This window comes from Peromyscus eremicus, chromosome 9 (assembly GCF_949786415.1).
Source record: "Peromyscus eremicus chromosome 9, PerEre_H2_v1, whole genome shotgun sequence".
NCBI lineage: Eukaryota > Metazoa > Chordata > Mammalia > Rodentia > Cricetidae > Peromyscus > Peromyscus eremicus.
In genome coordinates this window covers 61,839,848-61,864,195 of record NC_081425.1, presented here as the reverse complement: position 1 = coordinate 61,864,195, position 24,348 = coordinate 61,839,848, and the positions used below count along the sequence as shown (strand labels likewise).

The 24,348-nt window shown below is 42.9% G+C and overlaps 1 protein-coding gene across 2 annotated transcripts in view; it reads left to right on the top strand.

Moving 5' to 3' along the window:
• Mtmr6 (myotubularin related protein 6) overlaps positions 1 to 15,079 on the top strand; it is a 40,947-nt gene extending 25,868 nt beyond the window's left edge. Inside the window, exons 6-15 of one of the 2 annotated variants that reach the window (XM_059273537.1) lie at positions 3,024 to 3,158; positions 4,215 to 4,328; positions 5,577 to 5,709; positions 6,615 to 6,724; positions 7,059 to 7,184; positions 9,682 to 9,731; positions 10,125 to 10,325; positions 11,772 to 11,897; positions 12,629 to 12,755; positions 13,692 to 15,079. In XM_059273537.1, the coding sequence (XP_059129520.1) occupies positions 3,024 to 3,158; positions 4,215 to 4,328; positions 5,577 to 5,709; positions 6,615 to 6,724; positions 7,059 to 7,184; positions 9,682 to 9,731; positions 10,125 to 10,325; positions 11,772 to 11,897; positions 12,629 to 12,755; positions 13,692 to 13,940 (1,371 nt within the window). In that variant the 3' untranslated portion in view covers positions 13,941 to 15,079. The remainder of the gene's footprint in view (positions 1 to 3,023; positions 3,159 to 4,214; positions 4,329 to 5,576; positions 5,710 to 6,614; positions 6,725 to 7,058; positions 7,185 to 9,681; positions 9,732 to 10,124; positions 10,326 to 11,771; positions 11,898 to 12,628; positions 12,756 to 13,691) is intronic. The other variant, XM_059273538.1, reaches the window with a different exon arrangement.
• The last annotated feature ends 9,269 nt before the right edge of the window (positions 15,080 to 24,348 follow it).

Sequence of the window (24,348 nt, the reverse complement as noted above, 5' to 3'; positions counted from 1 at the left end):
CATGGTAGTCTAAAAAAGCAGCTTAAAAAAACTAAGAGGGGGGAAAATGGTACTCTTAGTCATCAAATGAAGCTTGCTGGCTGCCTGAGTTTGATATGAAACATTTTACTTGCTTTATCAGAAAAATCTAAATAATATCAATTATAGACGATTGAGATTAATGATCTACTGAACAATGTTTTCGAGCAATGTTTTACATATTATGCTCTATTTTTTTTATCTAGACTTTTTAATTTCATAAATAGTACCATAAGAGAAGTGTTCTTATTTCTACTTTTTAAATGAAGTCCAAAGAAAGTTATCTCTGTCTTGTTGGAAGAATAATGTAAATAGTTCTTTTAAGAAATCTCTTCTAGATAGGTGCTAAAGTTTGTAAAATCATTCTATAGGGTTTCCTTTTGAATATAAGTTTGTAAAAAGTATAAATAAGTATCCTGATATTTATGCTACTTGTAAACATGTTGAATGTAAATTTGTAAAAAGTATAAATGTTGAGTGTTAAAAAGTGTAAATGTTGAATCTAAGTTTGTAAAAAGTGTAAATGTTGAATGTAAGTTTGTAAAAAGTGTATAGTGATGTTCATACTAGAAGTGTTTTTATTACTCTTTACCTTCAGATATATTTGAACATCTTTTATGATAGCTTAAAATATAATTTTGTGGTCCCAGTGACCCCTGGAAAAATTAAGTGAAGGTGTCATAATTAGGGGAGCTTTTCCATCTTCTTCCTCAAAGTTTCTACTTCTCTGTTTCTGTTTGGAAAGGGGTAGGCCTCCCACAAAGGGGTAGGCCTCCCACAATCCAGTTAGTTTGTACAGAAATTCTACTGCTGTGGTAGGAACACATATGAGCTACTTAAACAGCTAAAAGTGTCTTTATAATTAGCATGAGTTTTTGTTTACTTGAGTGGATGCTTTGAAGTGTTTTGAAATGACTGTTTTCTCCTGGGAATCAAAATAGTCTCTTGAAAATTTTATTGAACATCTGTTAGGAGAGAGTTTTGATTTAGAAAAATGCTTGGTGCAGCCAAGACTGCTGTAGTCATCTTAGACCAATTTTAAAAAGGATATTCCATCTTTATTATCCTCTACTCCTTTCCTGTGAGGTGTGGCAGTTATGGATATTGTTGTGGATGTTTGCAAGCTCTTAGCAGGGATCTTGGTCAGAGCTGAGTTAAACTTTGTACCCCCTCCTGCCAGAGGCTGGTAGCCAAAGCTGGGCAACTTTCTTCTTGATAACTTCCAAACTAAGCCGGAGTATGCTTGATGGAAAGTGTATCTCCATGACGGCTAAGGAAGATTATTCAAGAAGGATGACCTAAGACAGGCACAGTCTAACTGAGGGGTCTGGGGAACCACTTATTATATCAAGAAGGGAGAGTTGTAGAGGCCCACAAAGGTTTCCTAGTGAGATCTGAGCTTGCTTTACCTAGCAAGGCTGCATTAGAGAATTGCTTGAACACATGTGTGGTTACCAGGTGATTGGAAGGGTCTTCACTTGGCTGAGCTAGGGGGAGGTCTTTTGTTCCACCCCTTGGCATCCCGAGGTTATCCTGTGTTTCTGTTTCTCTTCCCTCTATCTTTCTACCGAATATCTCTTATTCTTCTCTCCTCAAGAGTACCCTGGGGAAAAAGTAGGGGTGGGTTCCCCCACACATGTACTTGTAACATTTTCCCCAATGATACTGTATTGGAATGTTTTTGTAGAGTAAAACTGGAGGAGACATGGGTAAGATTGAAGAGAAATATATGCTTCTAAATCTTTTAATTTTTTAAGGAATTAAAATATAGTAAAAAAATACATCACTTACTAATTCCTTTTTAATAGATATGTTTCTCCTTAGATTATCTTTTCTCATCTTTATGTCTCACCTTTTAAAAAGCTTTCTGATTTTTAGTAGGGAAATAAAATTTCAGATGTTGTTAATTTATATTTCAATTCTTATTTACATATATAAGTGTTTTGCCTGAATGTATGTTTGTGCACCGGGTATGTGCCTGTTGCCTATTGGATCCCGTGGAACTGGAGTTACAAAAGGTTGTGTGAGTTTCCACGCAGGTGCTGGGAACTGAAACCCAGTCCTCTGGAAGAGAAGTAGGTGCTCTGACCTGCTGAACCATCTCTCTAGCCCAAGATGTTGTTAATTTAAAAGTTCCTGTTAAGGGTGGGAGAGATGACTAGTGGTTAGAGTGCTTCCTGCTCATCCAGAGGACTCGAGTTCAGTTCCCAGCACCATGTCCAACAGCATTTTAGAATTTCGTGACCTATATGTTTTGCTAGCCCATCTTCTTTACCTGAACTTTAGCTGAAATTATCTTGTAGCAATATAAAACCAGAATGCAGGTGTGTCCTCCTTGATTAGACAGTTGACTGAGTGCTGCACCTTGGGGCCACAGTGTTTTAAATTCAATTTAGATTGTGTGTGTGTGTGTGTGAACAAACTAGATAAGGAAACATTTAATTTTCTTGGGAAAAGACAATATTGAAAAGTGTCTTAGGGTTTTATTGCTGTGAAGAGACACCATGACCACTGCAACTCTTATAAAGGAAAACGTTTAACTGGGGCTCACTTACAGTTTCAAGGTTCAGTTCATTAATGTCATGGTGGGAAGTATGGTGGCATGCAGGCAGACATGGTTCTGAAGATGGAGCTGAGTTCTACATCTGGATCAGAAGGCATCAGGAAGAGAGTATGACACTGGGCCTGGCTTGAGCATCTGAAACCTCAAAGCCCGCCCCCAGTGACACACTTTCTCCAAGGCCACACCTACTCCAACAAGGCTGCACCAGCAATAATGCCACTCCCTATGAGTCTTTGGGGGCCATTTTCATTCAAACCAACATAGGAAGTGTAGGCAGCATCTAGATTCTGACAGGTATTTAAATCAAATAATATTTCAACGTTAATGCCTTCTAATTTTCTTCCAGACTTTAAAATATATAGTATGTTTGATTTTAACACTATAGGTCTTTTCCTAAGCTCTTAGAGTCTTTGTATAATCTGGTTTGTCTTTTTAAAATTAGGCTGTCATTTGTCGATGTAGTCAGCCATTGTCAGGCTTCAGTGCCAGGTGCCTGGAGGATGAGAAGTTGCTTAAAGCCATTAGTGCAGCCAACTCAGGAAACCACTACATGTATGTTGTGGATACCAGGCCCAAGGTATGTATCCAAGTACCATGCAGTCTGTTATCTTTATTGTTTATGTCTTTAACTGATGGGAATAAATATATTTGCCCATATATAACATACCTCAATTGTAGTTTTAAGTTAGCAAAGGCTAATGTTATGAAGAAAATCAATCCTCTGAGGGATACTAATTAGGAGACCAGTTCTCAGTGCTCTACTCTAGGCCATGATTTCTTCTGTCTCCTGATACAAAACATATCTATATACATACATATGGAAGTCTTTTTTTTGTTTTTGTTTTTGTTTTTTCATGACAGGGTCTCACTATGTAACTCAGGCTAGCCTAGAACTCACAGAGATCCTCCTGTCTCTCCCTCCCAAGTGCTGGGATTAAAGATGTGTGCTACCACCATGCCCTACCACATATCGAACTCTTAAAGATATATTAAGTCTTATCTTTATACTCTTCCCCAAGTTTTCTTTTCTTTCCTTTTTCTTTTTTTTCTTTTTTGGTTTTTTGAGACAGGGTTTCTCTGTGTAGCATCACACCTTTTCCTGGAACTCCCTCTGTAGCCCAGGCTGGCCTCGAACTCACAGAGATCCTCTTGGTTCTGCCTCCCGTGTGCTGGTATTAAAGGCGTGTGCCACCACCGCCCGGCTTGAGACAAGCTCTTATGTAGCATTTGTACTAAGTAGCTAAGGATCCTGGTTCTTCTGCCTCTACCTCCCAAATGGTGGAATTATAGGCATGCACCACAATACCCAGCTTATCACTCTCTTTGTTACTAAAACTGTTAATTGACAAAACACTTTGTGTTAAAATAATTTGGCCATAATTTGAAAGATTAAAAACTAGAGGAAATAATTATTTAATGTAGGAAACACTGAACTAGAGAACTGTAATGAACAGGAAATTGCCGCTATCCTGGTGTCTGTGGTACAAGGCTAAATTCTTATCATTGAGACTGAATCGGAGTCTGTGCTTCTTTTTATGTGCACGGTAGGGAGCTGATTCACATAGGACCCTGAAATTAGAGTAATTACAATCTTCAGCGGTGACAGCTAACTTTATTTTGATTTCTGTTATAGCATCGCATGCAGAGCTGGTGGGATACACAAAAGGACATTGGCAGAATTATAGTGAGGATTTCTTCAAAAATCTGGAATGATGAGAAAATAAGAGAGAACGATGAGAAAAAGCGAGTGAGCACTATAGAATACAAGTGACTTTAGGCAGCATTGTGAAAGGGACCATAGTGTCTTAGAGTGATTCTCCATCACTATGTGGCCTCACAAAAGACAAATGGAAAATAAGAAGATGAGGATATTCGAGTAAATTAGAAAGTGTTAATATTAGAAGTTGGTATTAGTAATCTTTTGTTAAATATAAAAGGCTTTCTCAGGACTCAAGAGTTGGTAATGTCTCATAAAAAAAATTGTGTTCCCTTGTTACTGGAGGCCTGTAATCTAATGATTCTTTTTAGGTGATGTTAGATATAAAAGGTGATTATAGTATATACATTTTGAAGATAAAATCTGACTGATTTATAGCTCAAGACCTAATTGTTTTTATTTATATAATTGTCATTGATACAGAAAATACTGATTTTTTTTACTTGCTTTTCTAAGTTTAAAATTAAGTAGTAATGATATGGAAGCATTTTAAATTTTACTTAAGTCATCATAGATGCTGGTAACTATTGAGTCAGTGGGTATAATTCACCTGTACTTGTTACCAGCCCCAGGCCCATTCACTTAATGAAAAGTTATTTTCACCTAATTTAGGTCATTTTCTTCATCCATACTCATAAGAAAAGAATAGTAATTATAGTAACATATTGTGTGAAAGAAGCCAGCAAGCCGAATCCTAAGGGTGTCTCTGATCAGTCAACAGTCTGTTTTTCCTCTGGAGAGCAGTTTCTCTTAGGCACGATTCTTGGAGCTGTGCCAGGCTGGTGGATGATGCTGTACACAACACAGCTGTAGTGCTGAGTCTCCATGTGCAAGCTTCGTGGCATAGAGCCGCAGTTCACATCTGGCTCTCAGGGCACCTGTGGTTCTAATCTCACAGTCTGATTCTGCAAACTGAGCTCTCCAGCTCTACCCATCTCCAAATCTAGATTTAGATAGGAAACATTCCTTTCTTTTTAGTTTTGAGTTGTTATAGAAATGTGGAAAGCTGGTGAGAATGTAGATGAATGATCTTGAATTTTCGAGTCTGCTGGACTAGACTTTCTTCTGTTTGACAGCCACATTTCCCCACACACTGCCCTTCTTCACTGCTGGTGATGTGGCAGTTTTGCTTGTTAAAAAATAGTAGCTTATTCAATTTTGATGAGTTTCTTTAAATGATCTCCTGCCTATGAAGTGTGACTTACTGTTTTTATGGCATTTTGGTAAACTAATAATAAAAATAATTTGATTGTAAATTTCTAAAATTTTGAATTTTAGCTGAATGCAATGGCTAACAGAGCAGCCGGAAAAGGTTATGAAAATGAAGACAACTATTCTAATATTAGATTTCAGTTTGTTGGAATAGAAAATATTCATGTCATGAGATCCAGCCTTCAGAAATTACTAGAAGGTATGATTATTGTACACCTTTTAGAAAGCTTTGTGAGATAGAAATATAGGAATAGTCACATAAGGCTTTGAATGTTCTGTCAGTCACACTCAAAAAGTAAAGAGAATGTGGGGTTGATGTTGGTAATATACGTAATATAGTAAAAGTATTATTTTTAGCATGTAGTGAGTATAAAAACTGACAGACTGGCCTCGCTGCCCCTCCCCTTCCCTCTTCTTCCTTCCCTCTCCTTCTCTTTCTTTCTCTCTCTCTCTTTTCTCTCTCTTTTCTCTCTCTCTCTCTCTCTCTCTCTCTCTCTCACTCACTCACTCAGTTGCTTACTCATATCATTTTGAGAAGGGTTTCGTTTAATCCAAGGTATCCTTGAGCTAACTCTGTAGCCAAGGCTTGCCTTGCGATCCTGATCCTCTTGTTTCAGCTTCTTGGGTGTTGGGATTACAGGTGTGCACAACCACATCCTGTGAGACCTTTTATTGTCATCAAGTCTTAGAAAGCAATAGTGTTTCTATACTTAGATCTCACTTCGGCCTAGCCACATTTCAAGGCTCAGTAGCTTCATTTTGGGTGGGAGCTGCTCTATCTGAACAGTTCTAGTGGTTTACAGGTTACAGTGTTACACTGTTGTTAGAGATCTTTGAATAGTCAGTATATTCTAGTCATGATGTCATATTAAAAACTTAAAATATGAAATAGTTAAACTTTTGCACTACCTTTTAAAAGGCAATCAAACATTTCTTTTAAGCCTAAGGAAGGACAGAAAAAAGGCCCCCAAAGTATTACTCAGCCTCTAATAGCACATTTCACTTATATGCACTTTCTCCGATTCACTCCCCTTGCGATATCCTGAAAGGATGAATGGGAACTCTAGCCCATTCTAATTGAAAACCTTCTTCCCTGTTTCCTAGTGAATGGCAACAAGGGGCTTTCTGTCAACGACTTCTACTCTGGTTTGGAGAGCTCAGGATGGCTTCGCCATATCAAGGCTGTTTTGGATGCTGCAATCTTCTTAGCTAAGGTAATCATCTCTCATTGGTTTGGGAAGGAATGGATTTAGCCTTGGTACACATGTCTGTCACCTTTGCTCTTCTTTACCTCCTTAATGGAGTTCACTTCAGTTTGAAGTGGTACCTAATATGGAGAGTTACAGTTACCAAGTACTTAGAAACAACTGTTTTGTTTGCTTGCTTTGTTTCTGTTGTTTGTTGTTTTAATTACTGTGGCAACAGTGTTATTGCAGAGCAAGCTCTTCTTTATAGTGTGTATCTTCTAGTGTGGGTTTTAGTGTGCAACCTTATTGATTTATGAACAGTGTATTTTACGGGAATCTGAGTGTGTCATTTTTCCCCCAGGCAATAGTGGTGGAAAATGCAAGTGTGCTGGTGCACTGTTCGGATGGGTGGGACAGGACTTCCCAAGTCTGTTCCCTCGGTTCGCTTTTGTTGGATCCCCACTACAGGACAATAGAAGGATTCATGGTAAGGATTTGTTCCATTGGACACAGTGATTCATCTGTCCAGGGGATGCTTGGCAATGTTCAAAGACAGTTTTATACTAAGGTCATGTTGCTGGTAGATTCTGCTAAGCAGGTGACCCTGCATAGGACAGTTCTTGTTAAAGATCCTGGGGCCCTGGATGTCAGTGCTTCCGAGGCAGAGGACCTGCAGTTAGACTGAACTCCATTTGTGCCACAGTTTTTGGCAAAATACTTCAGATCTAGAAGTTGACCCCCCACCACCACTGCCCTAAAGTGTTACCAACAGAATTGTTGAGATTTTCTCCTACATCTTTATCTAATGAACGTATTGTGTAAAACACAGTACTGAACTTTAAGTCATGTTAAGGCATGTTCATTTATCGCACTGGTGGTAAGTGAAACATCGTGGTGTCATTTCTGTCTGTGAAACCAAATTTCTAGTTGAACTGGTTTCCTACTAGGCAGGATTTTATCTTCTGTTTATTTTGTTTTGTATTTGATTAGATTAACTTCCAAATTTTACATGGTAAGCCAGGTATATTAAGCTGGGTCTGCAAGCCTAGCATTTGGGAGGTAAAGACAAGAGAGTCAGGAATTCAAGGTCATCCTTTACTATGTTATCAGTTTGAGACCAGCCTGAGCTTCATGAAACCCTGTCTAGAAATAAAACAAATTTACATAGAAATACATGGTGAGTTCATAAAGAGATATTAGAGATGTTTTTAAGCTTTTAATTATTAAACAGTGTCCTTGTGACAAGGGTCAGCACCATTATTTGGCTCTATTATCATACTGAATCAAATGGAAATAACAACAAACTAAATAGAAATAAAAAATCTATAGGAAAATAGTGCTAATAAAAAATAACATTAAGCTTACTTTGCGAATATAAGTGAGGAATGTTATTCTTAGCTCCTTTGGTAGGCATTTGGATAAGCTGTGTATGAAATGACCAGGAGCACAGCAGAGCCCCTTTAGGAGACATGGGTGATAACATGAGGGAGATCAGAGTAAGCCTGGTGCACAGCAATTGTAGAGTGAGAGCCTGAGGAAGAGGATGCTGGGATGTGTACTCTCCCCTCTGGGCAATGAGAGCCATTCAGTAATACATGAAGAGCAAGCAGTAGCTTGATGAGAGATGCTCTGTAAAAGTTATCTTGGCATCTTGAAGTCAGAAGGGGGTGGGACGGAGGCTGAGGGTCCAGTATAGCGACTCTTGGGCCAGCTGAAGAGGGAGGACTGGAAGGAAGGCAGCAGAGCACTCACAAGTAGACGGAGCTGATGGGTTCACGGGACATTGGCAAAGGAGGACCAGTGCAGACTAATCATGCACTGAATGGGAGTGGAGGACAGGAGCCCTCACCTAGGTTTCCAGGCTGCTGAGTCAGCGTCTGGTGCTTCCTGCTCTCCTCTGAGCTAAGGTCGGAGCAGGCTCAAGAGGATACTAAGTTAGGATGGATAGAATGATGGAGGCCCACCCACAGTCACAGTGTAGAGTAGACAAAGCCATCCATGATAGAGCCCGTAAATGTGCTCAAGAAACTGCACTCTTGACCAGTTTGCTATGTTAAATGGATTTAACATTGGAGATGCCAAAAAAGATGACCATCTTGTCAAAGAAGGTGCTTGGTGACTGTGGGAGGAGGTTATGAGGTGTGTCAAGCACTAAGAAGGTACTTCAGATCTGACTGGGAACATTGGAGATCTGTTCTTATTGGCTGTGGGGGTGCATGCCTTTAGTCCCTGCACTTGGAAAGTTCAGACAAGAGGATGGGGTTACCAGGCCAACCTGGGTTTCATATTGAGAAGCTGATTCAAACAAAAAGAAAAGGAAAAGAAAAGAAAGATCTCTCTCATTTTGGTGGAGTTGGGCAGTAGAGAATCCATGACATGAAGACTCAACTGTGTAGTTCAGTCTGAGGCATGACGTCAGCGTTGGGATTTGAATAAAAGCTGTCCCTTTTATTGACTTTGTTTTGTTTCCCAAGAGACAGAGTCTTGCTTATCATTTTTGTTATGTTTTATGTAAACAATGTACAAGTAAGCCAAATGGTTTAAAACACCCCCCACCCCAAACTACCCAGAATTGGCCACTATTAACATTTTAATTTACATTTTCCTAGTTCCCCTCTCCCACCCCAAACTCTATTTGAGGACAGGGTTTCCCTATGAAGCCCTGTCTGGTCTTGAACTCTCTATTCTCCTGCCTGAGCCTCTGAGTGCTGGCTTTTCCTGGCCTTCTTGGTGTCATTTTTATATGTACAAAAATGTAATTCTGCCTTACCAGGTGTGCTCCTAATAAGTGCAGCAGGAACAGTTTGTCTAAGACCTCCTCTTATGTTTTCACTCTTCTGTAACCCTCACTCTAGTCTAGGTCCTGGCCATCTTTTTACCTGTGGTATTTTTATATTTTTATTTCTGTTCTTAGCAGAATTGTCGCAGCAACATTTTTTTAAGTTGAAAATAGTTATATAGTTGGTTTTGCTTTTTCTCACTAGGTTTTAATAGAAAAAGATTGGATATCGTTTGGGCATAAATTTTCAGAGAGGTGAGTGGCAATCCCATCTTCGCAAAATTGTACCACTGTGTTCTGTTCTTGGGAGTTGGCACATCTCTGTGGTGTGAGCACTGGAGCTATGAATTGTAGGAGCCAGACCTAACGTCTCCGTTGGCTCTTTCTTGTCGTGCCTCTGTTAGTTCTCGTGGCCACTGAGGTTTTCTGAGAAAGAGACAGTGTGGTGACAGGGCTGGCCTTGAACTTCTGGTCCTGCAGAGGTTAGAGATGTGCACAAAAATGATGGTTACAAATGGACTTTTATATGTCTGAATTACATATGTAATACGTGTGTGTACTAGTTTTGTATGTTTAAGTTTACAATACCTAAGCAGTGAACTTCTTTCAGAGGCATTTTTAAAAGCATGTGCTTTCTGGGGGGGCTAGGTGTGGCCATCTGGACGGTGACCCAAAGGAAGTCTCACCGGTGTTTACTCAGTTCTTGGAGTGTGTGTGGCATCTGACAGAGCAGTTCCCACAAGCCTTTGAGTTCAACGAAGCGTTTCTTCTTCAGATCCACGAGCATGTGCATTCATGCCAGTTCGGGAACTTCCTCGGGAACTGCCAGAAGGAGAGAGAGGAGCTCAAGTAAGTGGATGATAAAAGACACCCCCCACACACACACACCACACACCACCCAAGTCAGCCGCCATAAGTCATGGCTACACAATGAAGTCCCTGGACACTTTCAAATAGAGCTGAATTGTACTCCAGAGTTTATTGTCTGTAGTTTTGAAGCTTAAGTACTCTACTAATGTCTGCTGCCATCCCAGGTAATAGTAAAAATACATTTTGAAATATACTTTGAAGTATAATAGTATCCAGAAAAGTACATGTAGGATATGTAGCCAGCTCAGTAAATCTCATTACTACATGCGTGCCTGCGCACATGCATATACGCACACACACACACACACACACACACACACACACACACACACACAGCCAGTACCCAGGACAAGAACCCTCTGCTCTACCCTTGAAGTTTCCCTTGGCACTCCTCTTTTGTTTCTCAGAAAGTGTTGGTCACCAGTTTTGTAGCAGTAGAAGATGGAAAACTATAGGTTTGTCTTCTGGTAAGATGGCAGTTTATAGTTCTCCTCCCTGTGGGCAAACAAGTCTGCTGGCATTGGCTGCTACACGGTGTCCCTGATGTGGGTCTGAATGCTGCACTTGACCCCCCACCTGTTCTTTCCTAGCCAGCTTGTGTTTGGGGGCTCAGAGTCTGAGTTCAGACTTCTTACAGTAACAGCGAATCTAGAACTTCCGGGTGATGTATAGAGAGGCTGTCCCTGGTTGTAGGTGGAAGACAGCCACATGCCCACATTCCCAGTAGAGCTGACAGCAGAACTGAGGTGACATGGGAAACTCTAAAGGTGTAATGGGAGTGACAGATGAGTGGATTTTGCAGAGGTGAACAGTAAGGAACAAGATGACATTAGCTTTGGACTGTAGTCAAAATGGCTTATTATAATTAGCCCAGCGACTTTTCTTGGGGTACAAATTTATTTTAGGAAAAACTTCTCAACTGATAGCAAACAATGAGAAGAGGAAAATAACAATGACTTTTTCTTAATAGTCCTTCTTAGAGCACACCTGTGGGCCTTCTTAGGGCACATGAGACTGGTGCATGCCTGCAACATCTGTTAGGCTCACTGTGGTGTATATGCCTCGTCTGCAGCCAGCTGTCCACTACCCACATGCTTTAGACAAGCACAGAACCTGCATTTCAAACTCTGCCACCGACATGCATTTCTGTCCTGTAGTATTAGCTGTCATGGCCCAGCCTGGGGCTGTGAGAATAAGGCAAACGAGCTTCACTGCACCAGTGTCCTGCTGTGAGGCTTGGCAGTCGGGGTGTGTGAGAAGAATCCCTGAGTGGACAAGGCTGAGAAACAGGTTGACCTGTAGCAGTGACCTAGCTGTAGCAGGTAATCTACAGCTGGAAGCCACTGAAAGCAACCGCTTCATCTTAGACTTAGCAGCCTCTGTGCACCACTGGGTGAGACTCTTAAGTTGTCCTTATTCTCTAAGGTTGAAGGAGAGAACTTACTCCCTGTGGTCCTTTCTTTTGGATGACAAGCAGAAGTACTTAAATCCTCTCTACAGTTCCACGTCTGAGACAGTCTTGGAGCCAAATACAGTTTCTTTCAACTTTAAGTAAGTTGGCACCGTTGAAGCATTTATATGGGATTTTTCTCAAACAAATTTGGGGAACTTTAAAAAATATTTATTTTATTTTTATCATTATTTGTATGAGTGTTTTGCCTGTGTGTATATCTGTGCACTGTGTGTGTGTGCGTGTGCGTGTGCGTGCGTGCGTGCGTGCGTGCATGCGTGCGTGCGTGTGTGTGTGTGTGTGTGTGTGCGTGTGCGTGTGTGTGGCCTTTGCAGACCAGAAGAGGGCCTCAGATTTCCTGGAACCAGAGTTACAGATGGTTGTGAGCTGCCGTGTGTGTGCTGGGAACTAAACCCAAGTCCTCTAGAAAAGCAGCCAGTGCTCTTAACCACTGAGCCACCTCTACCCCCTAAAAATATTATTTTAACTAAATGTATTTATGGGGTGCCATGTGATTGTTGTATACATGTATAGAATAATGACCAGATGAAGATAGTTAGCATTCCCATCCTTTGACACTGTCTTCTTGATTTTAATGAACAAACCGTGTATGTTTATGAACAGTGATACTTGGGAACCTGTGTACAACGTGTGCTAATCAGATGAGAGCAGTTGGTGTTTCTGTCTGATTGTTACTGTGTGCAAGCTCCTCTCGGCTGTTTCTAGAGCTTCGAACAGGCCGCGTGAGCTGTTCCCACTCTGCTTTGCTGAGAGCTCCAGAGCTCACTATTCCATCGAATGGTGTTTGGTTAAAAACTTCTTTGTCGTCAAGGTTTTGGAGAAACATGTACCACCAGTTTGATCGGACGCTCCATCCTCGACAGTCTGTATTGAACATAATTATGAATATGAATGAGCAAAACAAGCAGTTAGAGGAAGACATTAAAGACCTAGAATCTGTAAGTATTCTGAGTTGTCTAATAAACATGTTTGTTTAATTTACTGAGTGGAAGTGTCTTCCGTTTTGGGTCTCCTCGGTTACAGTTGAAGAAAGTGTATTGTGCGTCTTTTTCTCTTTGTTGAGAATCCACTTCCAAATGGTGCTCGCTTTCCTCTCGGCCTGCTTACCTTTTCCTTTTTGAGTTGTCAGGGCTCCTTATATGCTGGTTATCTGCTGGCTTATTGAAAATAGCTTTGTCTGGCTAGTCTCCTCTTTTCCCCCTTCTGCTGTTCTCTTTATGCTCTGTTATGTGTGTGTGTGTTAAATCTCTCCCCACGGTAAGATTTTCCTATAATCATTTCTCTGCCGTCATATATAACAAAAAAGATGAACAAGTGTGTGTGTGTGTGTGTGTGTGTGTGTGTGTGTGTGTGTGTGTGTGTGAGAGAGAGAGAGAGAGAGAGAGAGAGAGAGAGAGAGAGAGAGAGAGATGATAGACAGTTGTTTTTGTTCCAGGAGATTGTCTGCTTCTGAGGCAGATGTTTTTTATTGTCCCTTAGTGAGGGACACCCTGAGAGAAGCTCGCTGTGGTCAGCAGCGCCTTCAGCTGACTAAGATGTGATCCTTGTTGTGTTAGAGTGACTTCACTGAGCATGTCCTCCACCTTCCTGTCCTTACAAAACGCTTGTTAAACATCTTATATAATATATGCGCTTCTGGCACATGAAGACCTAGTGATCTTTCCAGTCAAAGCTGGTTGAATTGATTGACAAATGTAAAAGCTTAATGAAGCATTTTCCTTGATAAATTTAACCTATTGGGATTTTTAGTTACTGAGTTTATGATTGTGTATCATGTACAAGGGAAACATTTGTAAAACCATATTTTCTTCACTTAACATAGATTGATCACCTATTATCTATAGTTAACTAATTTTTTCAATGTTCTGTTTTAGAAAATTACGCAATGCAAAAATGGCATCTTAACGAAGGACTTGCTGCATGCCGTTCACCCTGAACCACCTGCCCTCAAAACCTCCCTGTGTCTGAAAGAGCAGAGTCTGCTTCCGGTGAACGACACACTTCGAGCTATAGAGGGCAGCAACCCAGCAGATAATCGGTACTGTGACTACCCCGAGGAGTTTTCTAAGTCGGAGCCTGCTGTGGTCAGCTTGGAGTACGGTGTGGCGAGGATGACCTGTTAGACTCCTTCAGTATTTTCCTGGACTGACTGTAATGGAAGAAATGTGTAGTGGTGAGGATGGTCTGGACACATGGGCACGGGGTTTGTCGAATGGCTTTGGGGCTTAACAGCAGGTAAATAGTTGAGAATAGGATCATAACTGCTCTTGAGAGGAATAAGTCAGCTAAGTGCCATTTGTAGCAAGATCAATATTCGTTTCTGTAGGAAGTGAGTAGTGTTGTGTGCACTTACTAGAAATGATATACACAGTATACGAGTGAGCTGACGGTCTGTTGATTCAGATGTTAATTACAGCCAAGCTCAGATAGCTTTCCTGAAGTGTAATTTAACGCAGAGAAAACAGACCTGACAACCTGAACCCTTAATGATTGACATGGCATGTGCTTTCAGGTCTAGAGATGCGTGACTGTTCGTGTATTTTGCCATTTAGTGACGTTTTAACATTGAAGTGCCATGAAAAGTACTTCTGAGACAGCCTTAAAGTAAATTCTCAGTTTATTCTTTACGTTTTATAGCCAAGGACAAGGTGTCTGATTTCTCCTTTTGTCAGCCTTACTTCCTGAAAAGAACTGCACTCTCATGGTGGGAGGGTCTCACGCTGCCGTGCTCCCGCATAGAAGGTTGTAGACTCTGGTCATTCGTAATTGGCCAGCCCCACCCACACTCAGAGCTAACGCCTCTGAAGGCTTTGTTCTGCTTGTCATTTGTTTCAAGCTGCAGCTGACAGTTCATTGTTTACAGCTTAGAGGTCTGATTTCTTAGACACATGACCACGTTTGGCATTTACTTTCGGATTACTGCATTCTGTTAATTCTTACTTCATGGTTGGCTTGAATCCTTTGCTAACCGCACATTTAAAGCAGCAAAGCTCTAAAGTGTTCTGAATACTAAGTACATTCTTAGCTGCCTGATCTCCTAGAACATTTCACGTTAGTGTTCCTGCCTACAGACTTTCAGGGAAAGCGAAAAGGAGTGTACTGATAGTGGAGATTTTGCTTGGTTGTGTGAATTTTAAAGCAGGCATTTTTATGTGGAATCTATTTCTTTTCTCTTAACTCTAGAAGGGACAGAAAGGGAGCACTGAGGGGAGCCAGTTAATGTCCAAGCAAAGCAGCTTTAACTCTGGAAAAGGGTTTGCTTTGCTTTGTTACAGTCATTCTTTATTCTGTGCACTAGGACATACCTATCTTTTCAAAAAATCCCTTTCAGTTGACAGTATTACCAGCTGGCTTTGAAGCGAAGTTTAATATCATGGACGGCATGAGGTACAGTTCAAGGGCACTAAGAAATCTGAATATGTTATCTTACATATCTCCTGATTACACCTATACCTGTAATATTTCTTGTATTACTTTTGAACATATGTATCTTTTTTTGAAAAAGAAGAAAGCTCTATTGTATGTGATTTTTATCTAGTCCTGTTTATTTTTCCAATTCACTTCTGAAAGACCTTATGTAATAAAAGCACTGCATTTTAAAAAGTAACAAATGTACTATAAGACTATAACATATAATTAATGGTGTTTAGACATTGGAAAAGGAAACTTAATCTCTGTAGCCACAACAGGAAGCTTTTGTGCCTTGGTTCCAACAGGTTGTGGTTTTAAACTCTTCTGTGGCAGACTTCTTATAGTCATCATTTTGGTTCATTATGCTAATCTTCAACTTCACATGCACATATGTGTTTACGTGCTCACACACAGATAACATCCTGGGTGATGTACAGGGCATATGTTGGTGAAAGTCTGTGTAAATGTCTTAAAAAATTGGATTTATGTTCATTGTGTTTGAGGATGTATAGCATGTAAATTATTCCATGTATTATTTAAAGGCAATTAAATGTTCATGTTTTCCTTTGAATGTTTTTTTTGTTTGTTTGTTTGTTTGGTTTTGTTTTTCGAGACAGGGTTTCTCTGTGTAGCTTTGGAGCCTGTCCTGGAACTTACTCTGTAGCCCAGGCTGGCCTTGAACTCACAGAGATCCGCTTCCCGCCCCCCCCCCCCCCCCCCCCCCCCCCCGCTGGGATTAAAGGTGTGCGCCACCACCGCCTGGCTTGAATGTTTTTCTTTTGGGAAAAAAAACAAGTGAGGATCTTAGAGGAGAACCTACCACTGTCACTTTACTAGCCTGGCGTGATTCCTGACTGCCTGCTAAATACTTCTCCTTATACCCACAGATCAGGTTTTCTCTCATCCCTCATTAAAGAAACTTCTCTTTGTAGCAGATGGAGACCATAACCGAAATCCACACTGGCCAAAATGCACAGAACAACTGACCATGGGGTGCCTGGTACCCACTGGCACAGCTACAACCCAGACCCAGATGTAAGGTTCAGGGAGCATAGCGGAAGTAGGGTGGACAGAAAGAGTGTAAGAGCCAGGGGACCAGGGAGTCTGCTTTGAGACTGAGTCCTTGACAGGAGCTACACCTGTACCATAACAATGTGGCCGCCTAAACAAGACCTGGACAGTGACAGCACCAGCTGACATGGCAACATGGAGGGGCAGATCTCACAGGACCTCACCGTAGACATACAACTACAGGAAACTAATGGTTTCGGAGAGAGGGAGAAGCAGTCTGCCCCAGGGATAGTCCAGGAAATGGTTATCCCCGAGCAAGTGGTCAGCCCTGAAGTCATGTCCTTACAAGCAAGTCTCAAAAGGGGAACAGACAAATGGCATCAGGTTGTGCTTCTTTGTCCTCACTCAGGCAAAGGGTCTTACACATTCCCTTACCACAACAGTGAAGTTTTTAGCATTTCACATTCCGAAGGTTGTTGATAAATTCCTTGTATATACAAAACTGCTTTCTGAATAATTAACCCAGGCTAGTGGTGGCCAGGCTCAGTAGAGAGAGGTACAGTTGTGGAAATTCCTTCGTCAGCTGTGCGTGTTCTGGGCCATTGCCTGCTTGCATGTGGAAGGCTGGGTCCACCAAGTAGATCCACTCAAGACAAACTGATCCAGGGACGGGCTTGGATGCCAGTGTAAAGAAGAAATCATGGGCCAAGAAATGGGCAGCTTTGCTAGGAGTGTTTGGGACCAGTTTTCTGGATGAGAAGCAATGTGGGGAACTATGAGAAAAAAGATAGTCTCCCTTTCCCTCTCCCTACCCCCTTCTGTTACTGTTAATCTGAAGAGCAAGGATTTGGGGTGAGCCTCTCCTTTTATGAAATTTTTTTTCAGGTCAACTTAAGAATTCTGAAAAATTTACAGCTGGCAGTTCTCCTTGTAACCATTTAGTTATGTCCTGCTGCCTGTGGGCCTCATGTCTCCAGGGTAGGTATGACCTTAGCCTACCACATTTGTAGATGACAGTGTCATATTGCAAAAAAGTTAGGACCCCACTTCTCTTTTTTATTGACCAAGTCTTAATTATCGTCTTTACTTTTCCATCTACAAGTCCAAGTGTTAGCACAACTCAGGTGTATATACAACCCTTAACCTTTAGGAACTCTGTCGAGAAGAAAGACAGCCTAATAGTCTAGAGTAATTAAAGACTGTACATCACGTACTTGATATCTTAAGAGAAAACAGGAAACCTGGTATTTTAATGCACAGTGTTAGTCCAGCTCTTTCTAGGAAAGTGAAATGTCCCCGTGCACAGTAACAGTGGGATTTGTAGCTGAAAGCAACTTTGAGGAGACAGGTAGACTCTGGAGTCCCCAGCTTGGTTTCTGGTCCCATCCATAGACACAGGTTGGGAGTCGGGAGTGGTAAGCCTCGAGTAGGAATGTGTATTAGAATTTAGCAGTGTTAGGCCTGGAGACACGGGTTCAGTTTCCGGCAACCCATGTTGGACGGCTCACAACAGCTCCAGGGCTTCTGACTCCCTCTTCTAGCTTCCCCAGATACCCACAAACACGACATACACACATAGACACACACACTCATAAATGAAAGTCATACAGAAGGACAAAGTTGAAAAATTGTTACTAGAATGGTTTTTTCTTGCCACTCTGATAAAGTACCCGAAGAAGCAACTTGAGAGAGGAAGGACTTAGTTTGTTTTAGGGTTTGACAAAGGGCAGTGAGTTGTGGCGGAGAAGGCTTGGCAGAATCCATGCCTCGTGGCTATGGTAGGAGTGTGATGAAGCTAATTCATGAGCGAGGGGACAGAGGCAGACATCTTCGGCTGCCAGGAGCTGGGCAGGCTCTAGTCCTCCAGCCCTGCTCCTGTTGCCCAGGGTCTGCCAACTACACCCTGTATCCACAGTGTTCTACAACCTCCCAAAACGGCGCCACGGGCCGGGACCGTCCACATTCCAGCTGTAACCGGTTCACAGCCAGTGAAGTGACTGGCTGTTGGGAGTGGGTAGTCCGCCGTTTCTCCACGAGGCTTCAGCCCTTTCAACCGGGGAATGGCATTTAGAAACCGAACTACATTCTAGCTGTGTGCCTTGCTAAAGGCGTGTCGTTGCTTCAGGTGTCTAATTGTTTTAAGTGCTTGATTGATCTATACAGGATTTGTGTTTGTATATAGAAAGATGAACGGGTCCAGACTTTTTCCATAATGACTGTTTTTTAATGAATGACTTTATCTTCTTACTCGTGATACGTCACTTCCATGTAATTCTGGAATCTTCTGTAGCATTAGTTTTTGTCCATATACCAAAGCCCTGCACAGCTAGGCATGGTGGCAGAAGCCTGCAATCCCAGCCCTCTTGAGGCAGAGGCAGGTGGATTTTGAATTCAAGGTCAGCCTAGGCTATATAAAGAAATCCTGTTTCAAAAAATAAAATAACTCAGCCCCCCCCCCCAAAAAAAACAGTAAAATGCCCCATATGGTGACACCATTGTAATTATCAAGGCTCTGTGGCCTGACTTTGCCCTGTCACTCTTCCCTCAGGGTCTTGGGGCTTTCTTTGCCCGCCCCCTCCCCCATTTTGAAGCATTTTCAACCATAGAGGAAAGTCGCAAAGACAGCGGCAGTGCCTTTCTCCTGAGCTCCTTCAAGAACAAGATACTGGTCAGATGCAGTCGGGAGATGGAAGCAGGAAGAGCAGAGTGCATCTGAGGCTAGTCTGAGCTACATGAGACCATGTCTCAAGGGGAAAAAGGAGGCAGGGGGTCAGTCTAAAATAACATGTGGAAGTTGGTTTCCATGTGTTTTTAGTGTCTTCAATCAGGACGAGTTTCTGGGGATGTAGTTCAGTTGGCAGGATGCTTTTCTTCTTACATATCCTACTGCAGAGATGCTTGCATAGTCTTGTTATTGCTGCTCTACACAATAGGGAAGACATGGAGTCAGCGTATCACCAGATGAAAATGAATGGAACCGGAAAAGGCATAAGTAAGGCCACTTAGACTCTGGAAGACAACCCCGCATGTCCTCTCCTGTATGGATCCCGGCTTCTTTTATATGTGCATATTTATGCAGGAGTGAGTGTGTGGCTAGAGCTCAGGAAAGCAGAAAGGGGCCCATGAGAAGAGGGCAAGAGTCTTTAGTGTGGGGAGGGAGGCTGGGCAGATGTGAGGTGAAAGGGGAATGCTGGAGAAGGGAAGGCTAGGGTGGGAAGTGGAGGTGAGGTGAATCAAAACTAGAAATGTCTGAAAAATGGACAAATCTGATTCTTGGTAAGCTAATAAAAACAAAGTAGAAAACAAAACAAAAATGAGTATGGGTACTGTACCGTTGTCGGTGGATAAAGCTGCTCCCAGAAGCCATAGGTCATCCAATGAAAACTCCAGTGCCGAGGGTGGGCTGCCTCCCTGGGAGTTGGTCAGAGCCGCCCCCGAGGCACCCAAAACGATACAGGCAACCGGCTCTCAGAGGCAGCAGTAAAGCCCTCTTGCTGAAGATCCACTTGCCTTGGTTGCAGGACACAGGAAGTCACGCTGGAACTGAGCTGGAAGCTCCTTCCCTGCTGGCCGGCCCCCACAGCGCTGGAGGTGCTGTTGGCTGCTGGGAGGGAACTGTCCGCTGTGTGGATCCTGTGTGCTGCAATGCTCACTGACAGGCGAGCCGAGTCCGCTGGTGCCGCGGTGGAAAGCCCGTTACAAAGATTGGAAGGTTCTTAAATGAATGCGCTTCACAAACGTTTGACATGACTGCCATGTGCAAGGGCTAGGAGATGGGTTCGAGAGAGGACAAGGAATGAGAAGTCCTTGTCCTTGGGAAGCTCTCTTTGTAGGGGCGGCAAGGCGGAGGGAGGATACAATATGATTGTCACCCTGACTAGATTAAGTAGCATCTAGGGTGTTCGGTGAGGCACGTCTTGGACATCTACTGGCATTCCTTGTATTAACTGAAGGAATTAACACACACCTTGAGGATGGGTGGTTGTTACTCACTAGTGTCAGCCGAAATGAGAAGGGGAAGGGGAGCGCTAACTGCTGGCTAGCTTTCTGCTGCCTTTCTGTCTTCTGTTCCATTGAGATGTCAGCAAGCAGCCACCACAAGCTCCTGCTGTCTCGGAGCCAACTGCCCCATGCCTCACCCACCGTGGTGAACCGTCTCCTCTCAGACTGTGAGCCCAAACGCACTCTTTCTCCATTAATTTGCTTTTTGCCAGGTGTTTGCCACAGCAGTGGGAAAGCAGCTGATAGAGCTGGGGCCCTTGGCTTGAGGGGGAACCGCTAGTTAGCGATCACCGGTGTGCAAACAGCTTTATTGAGATGATTTACATATGCTAAAGTTCATCCACTTTGAGTGCATGGTGTGTGGAGTTGTCAAGGATGTACTACCTTACCTCAGGTTTTTTTTTTTTTTTTCTAGACAGGGTTTCTCTGTGTAGTTTTGGAGCCTGTCCTAGAACTCACTTGATAGCCCAGGCTGGCCTCGAACTCACAGAGATCCACCTGGCTCTGTCTCCCAAGTGCTAGGATTAAAGGCGTGTACCACCACCGCCCAGCCTACCTCAGGTTTGTAAGAAAGGGGCCTCAGATCTCTCCGCACATCAGCTGAAAGCAATGGGGGTTCACAGGAAAGGAGAAGAGGGTGTTGTTGGGCTTTCGTTTGTTTGTTTTTGAGTCAAGGTTTCTCTATGTAGCCCAGGCTGGCCTCAAACTCACAAGCCTTCTGCCTCCACCTCCCACCTGCCGGGATGACGGAAGTACGGCATCACCTCTGGCAGAGGCCTGCTGGTTCACATGTCGCTTCACATTTCTTGCATTTCTTTTGGCGTTAGTTACCGTGCTCTCCTGATTCCAGTTTGTCCTTGAGTAGATCTGGAGGCTTCCTCAGAAGAATTACTTAAGACTCTGTTCTTTGAGGGAATTATGTCCAAGTATATGCGAGTGTTGGCTGCTTCCACAGTCATCGCTTCCAGCCACAACATTTCTGTCTCTGCCTTCGTGAAACTCCTTCCTAGGAGCAAACTGTCATTTCTTTTTTCTAATAAGGGAAAGAAGGAAAGCAGCCTCTGTGTGTGTGTGTGTGTGTGTGTGTGTGTGTGTGTGTGCATGCATGCATGTGTGTATCTCTACATATGAATGCATATGTGAGTGTGTATGTACACTTGCATGTGTATGTGTACAAGTGCATGTACAAGTGTGTGTGAAGGACAGAGGTCAATATCAGTGTTTTTTTTCTGGTTGTTTTCTCCACATTATTATTTATTATTTTATTTTATTATTATTACTATTTTTTTTTTTTTCGAGACAGGGTTTCTCTATGTAGTTTTGGTGCCTGTCCTGGATCTCACTCTGTAGATCAGGCTGGCCTCGAACTCACAGAGATCCACCTGGCTCTGCCTCCCAAGTGCTGGGATTAAAGGTGTGCTCCACCACCACCTGGCTGGCTATTGATCTTTTACAGCAGAAAATGATGCAGTCTATGGTATCCCGGGACAAGAACTAAGTCCTGTCAGCAGGAATGTAGAGTTACCTACCCGCCATCACTTTTGGTTTCCATAGCAACTTCAATGGGTTGAAGTCAGCTGTCTGGTAATTTTGGTTCACATAATCCTATTGGATGCTAGGCATTTGACATTTTAAAATAATAAAACTACCTTACTAATACTGTATGTATTGGGTGGCTGAGAGGGGAACCCGTCATTGCAGTGGTCTTCAGAAGATGACTCCTTGATCAACTGCATTAGCGTCACTCAGATGTCTTGGTAAAATGTGGAGTATTGAGCCCAGTCCCAAATCACTTGGTCTGAATGTTGGCATAGGTCTTCAGATCAGAATGTCAAGAGGTTCACAGGTGAGCATCTTTTGTTCTGAGTCCCATGGTGACTAATTGGCCCTGGATACAAGTTAGTTACTGCCTTGTCTCTCCCTCCCCCAGCCCCATCTATGAAAACCCTGTAGTTTTTACTATTCTGGCATTAAAAAAAAAAGTCCTAACCCAAGGCTTGGGAGATGGGGAGCAAGGTGCTTCCTATGCAAGCATGAGGACCTGGGTTCATAAACACCTACCGAACGGTCTGGTGTGGGGGCAGGCACCTGCAACCTCAGCACTATGGGGTCGAGGTGAGCAGTTCTGGGGGCTCACTGGCCCGCCGGTCAAAATAAAAATAAGCTCCAGGTTCAGTGAAGAATCTTGTCTTGGACAATATTAGGTGGAGAACAATCGAAGAGGACAGTTGATGTCAACTTCAGGCCTCTGCGTGCACCCTCACACTCCTGTGTATACAGAACACGCGCACACACAAACACACACACACACACACACACACACACACACTGCCTAAGAAAGGCTTCCAAATACCTCCCTGTACATGAATACAGGAGGAATTGTTTTGGGGTAGTCTGAAATGTGATCATAATGAAAATGTGACTCCAGGGGAGTGGTAGTTGATAGTGTCACATGGAAGAAGATGGAAATGTTAGCACACAAAGCCTGGTCTGCCTGCTGTCCCGTGGACCAATCATTAAAGCTACAAATTTTGCAGAAGAATTTACTCAGTAGGTGGCCCAATATAGAGGTGTGGGTGTGTGAAGGCTCAATCCCCACCGAGGCCAGAGCAGGAATGTTTGCCTGAGGAAGCAGCTGTCTGAAGCACGGGGACAGGAGAGGTCAGCAGTGCAGGGTTCCGCAAATGTGCAAAGCTGCTGGGTCTCCAGAGGATTGCGTGTGTGCATGTGTGTGTGTGTGTGTGTGTGTGTGTGTGTGTGTGTGTTTACATGGCTGTGCTAGTGTGCTCTAAGGGTGAAGTTTCCAGCCCTCTGTGTGCATGTGTGTGTGTGTGTGTGTGTGTGTGTGTGTGTGTTTACATGGCTGTGCTAGTGTGCTCTAAGGGTGAAGTTTCCAGCCCTCTGAGGTCAAAAGGCCATCCATCGGACTCTTGGACAGAGCTGAATGCAAGGCCCGAGGTTTCAAGTGATTTACCACAGACCGAAGTGGCCTTGAATGCAACTGATACCATTGAGATCTACATGTTTTGGTGCCTTCTGCCACATAGCAAGAAGGAGCACGGCTGAGCTATACGGCCTGTAACGATTGGTGCTGAAATCGAGGACTGAAACTGCTGGAGCCAGGACGTGCCCTCGGTTTCAGTAAGGCAGTTGGAGGCAGTTTTTGGTGAGGGAGACAGTGATCAGGCTTAAATGTTTGCACCCAGGCTTGAGCACAGGAAAAAAATCAGTTAATGGGGCCAAGGCCACTAAAGTGGACCAGTACAGGCTGGGAGAAATGGTTCTGGTTTCAGGTGTGTTGTGTTGGCCACATCTGGGGGGCACTGAGGAGGGGCTGTGTTATAACACTTGGAATATGGAACTGGTTTCAGGGGAAGAGACCTTAGAGAGGAGATCTGGAATCTACCAGTTTCTGGTGGGGAATTAAGCTTTGGAAGTGTGTACAATTTCCCAGCACATCTTAGAATAAGATGGGTGATCTGGGTATCTGAGTGTGCAGCCCCAATAGGCAGACAGGGAGCTAGGGGTAAGGGAGAACACTGGAAAACCAAATACAAACTCAGATACACAGAAAGTTACTAACAATCTCGAATGCCACCTAGTGGTCATTTCATTTTAAGACTCTTGTAGTGTTGCTTTGGAAAAAAAAAAAAAACAACAAACTAACAAATAAACAAACAAAAAACCCTGATAAAAGCAACTTAGGTAAGGAAGGAAGTTTGGGTCACAGTCCATCGTGGCAGGAAGGTTATTGTGACCGAAGCAGGAGGTGGCTGGTCACATTCAGGACATTTGGGATATATCATCCCTCACCTCAAAGTATTGACAGAATCTATACTCCCTCCCCCCCCCCAAAAAAAAAAGAAGAGAAAGGAGAAGAGGAAGAGGCGTGTGTCCTTAGTGAGTCTAGACCCTAGTTGACAATCAGAATTAACCATCACAAGCAGGAATTATCCATGTCATCATTGTCTGGAAAAGCACTTCCAGCAATAAGTAGCAGAAACAGAAATAAAATCCCCAAGGCTTTTGTAATCCATGGAGATGAGCAGATAGGAGGAATAGGAGAACTATACACATGGGAAGGAAAACATGCCTTAAATTACCTGT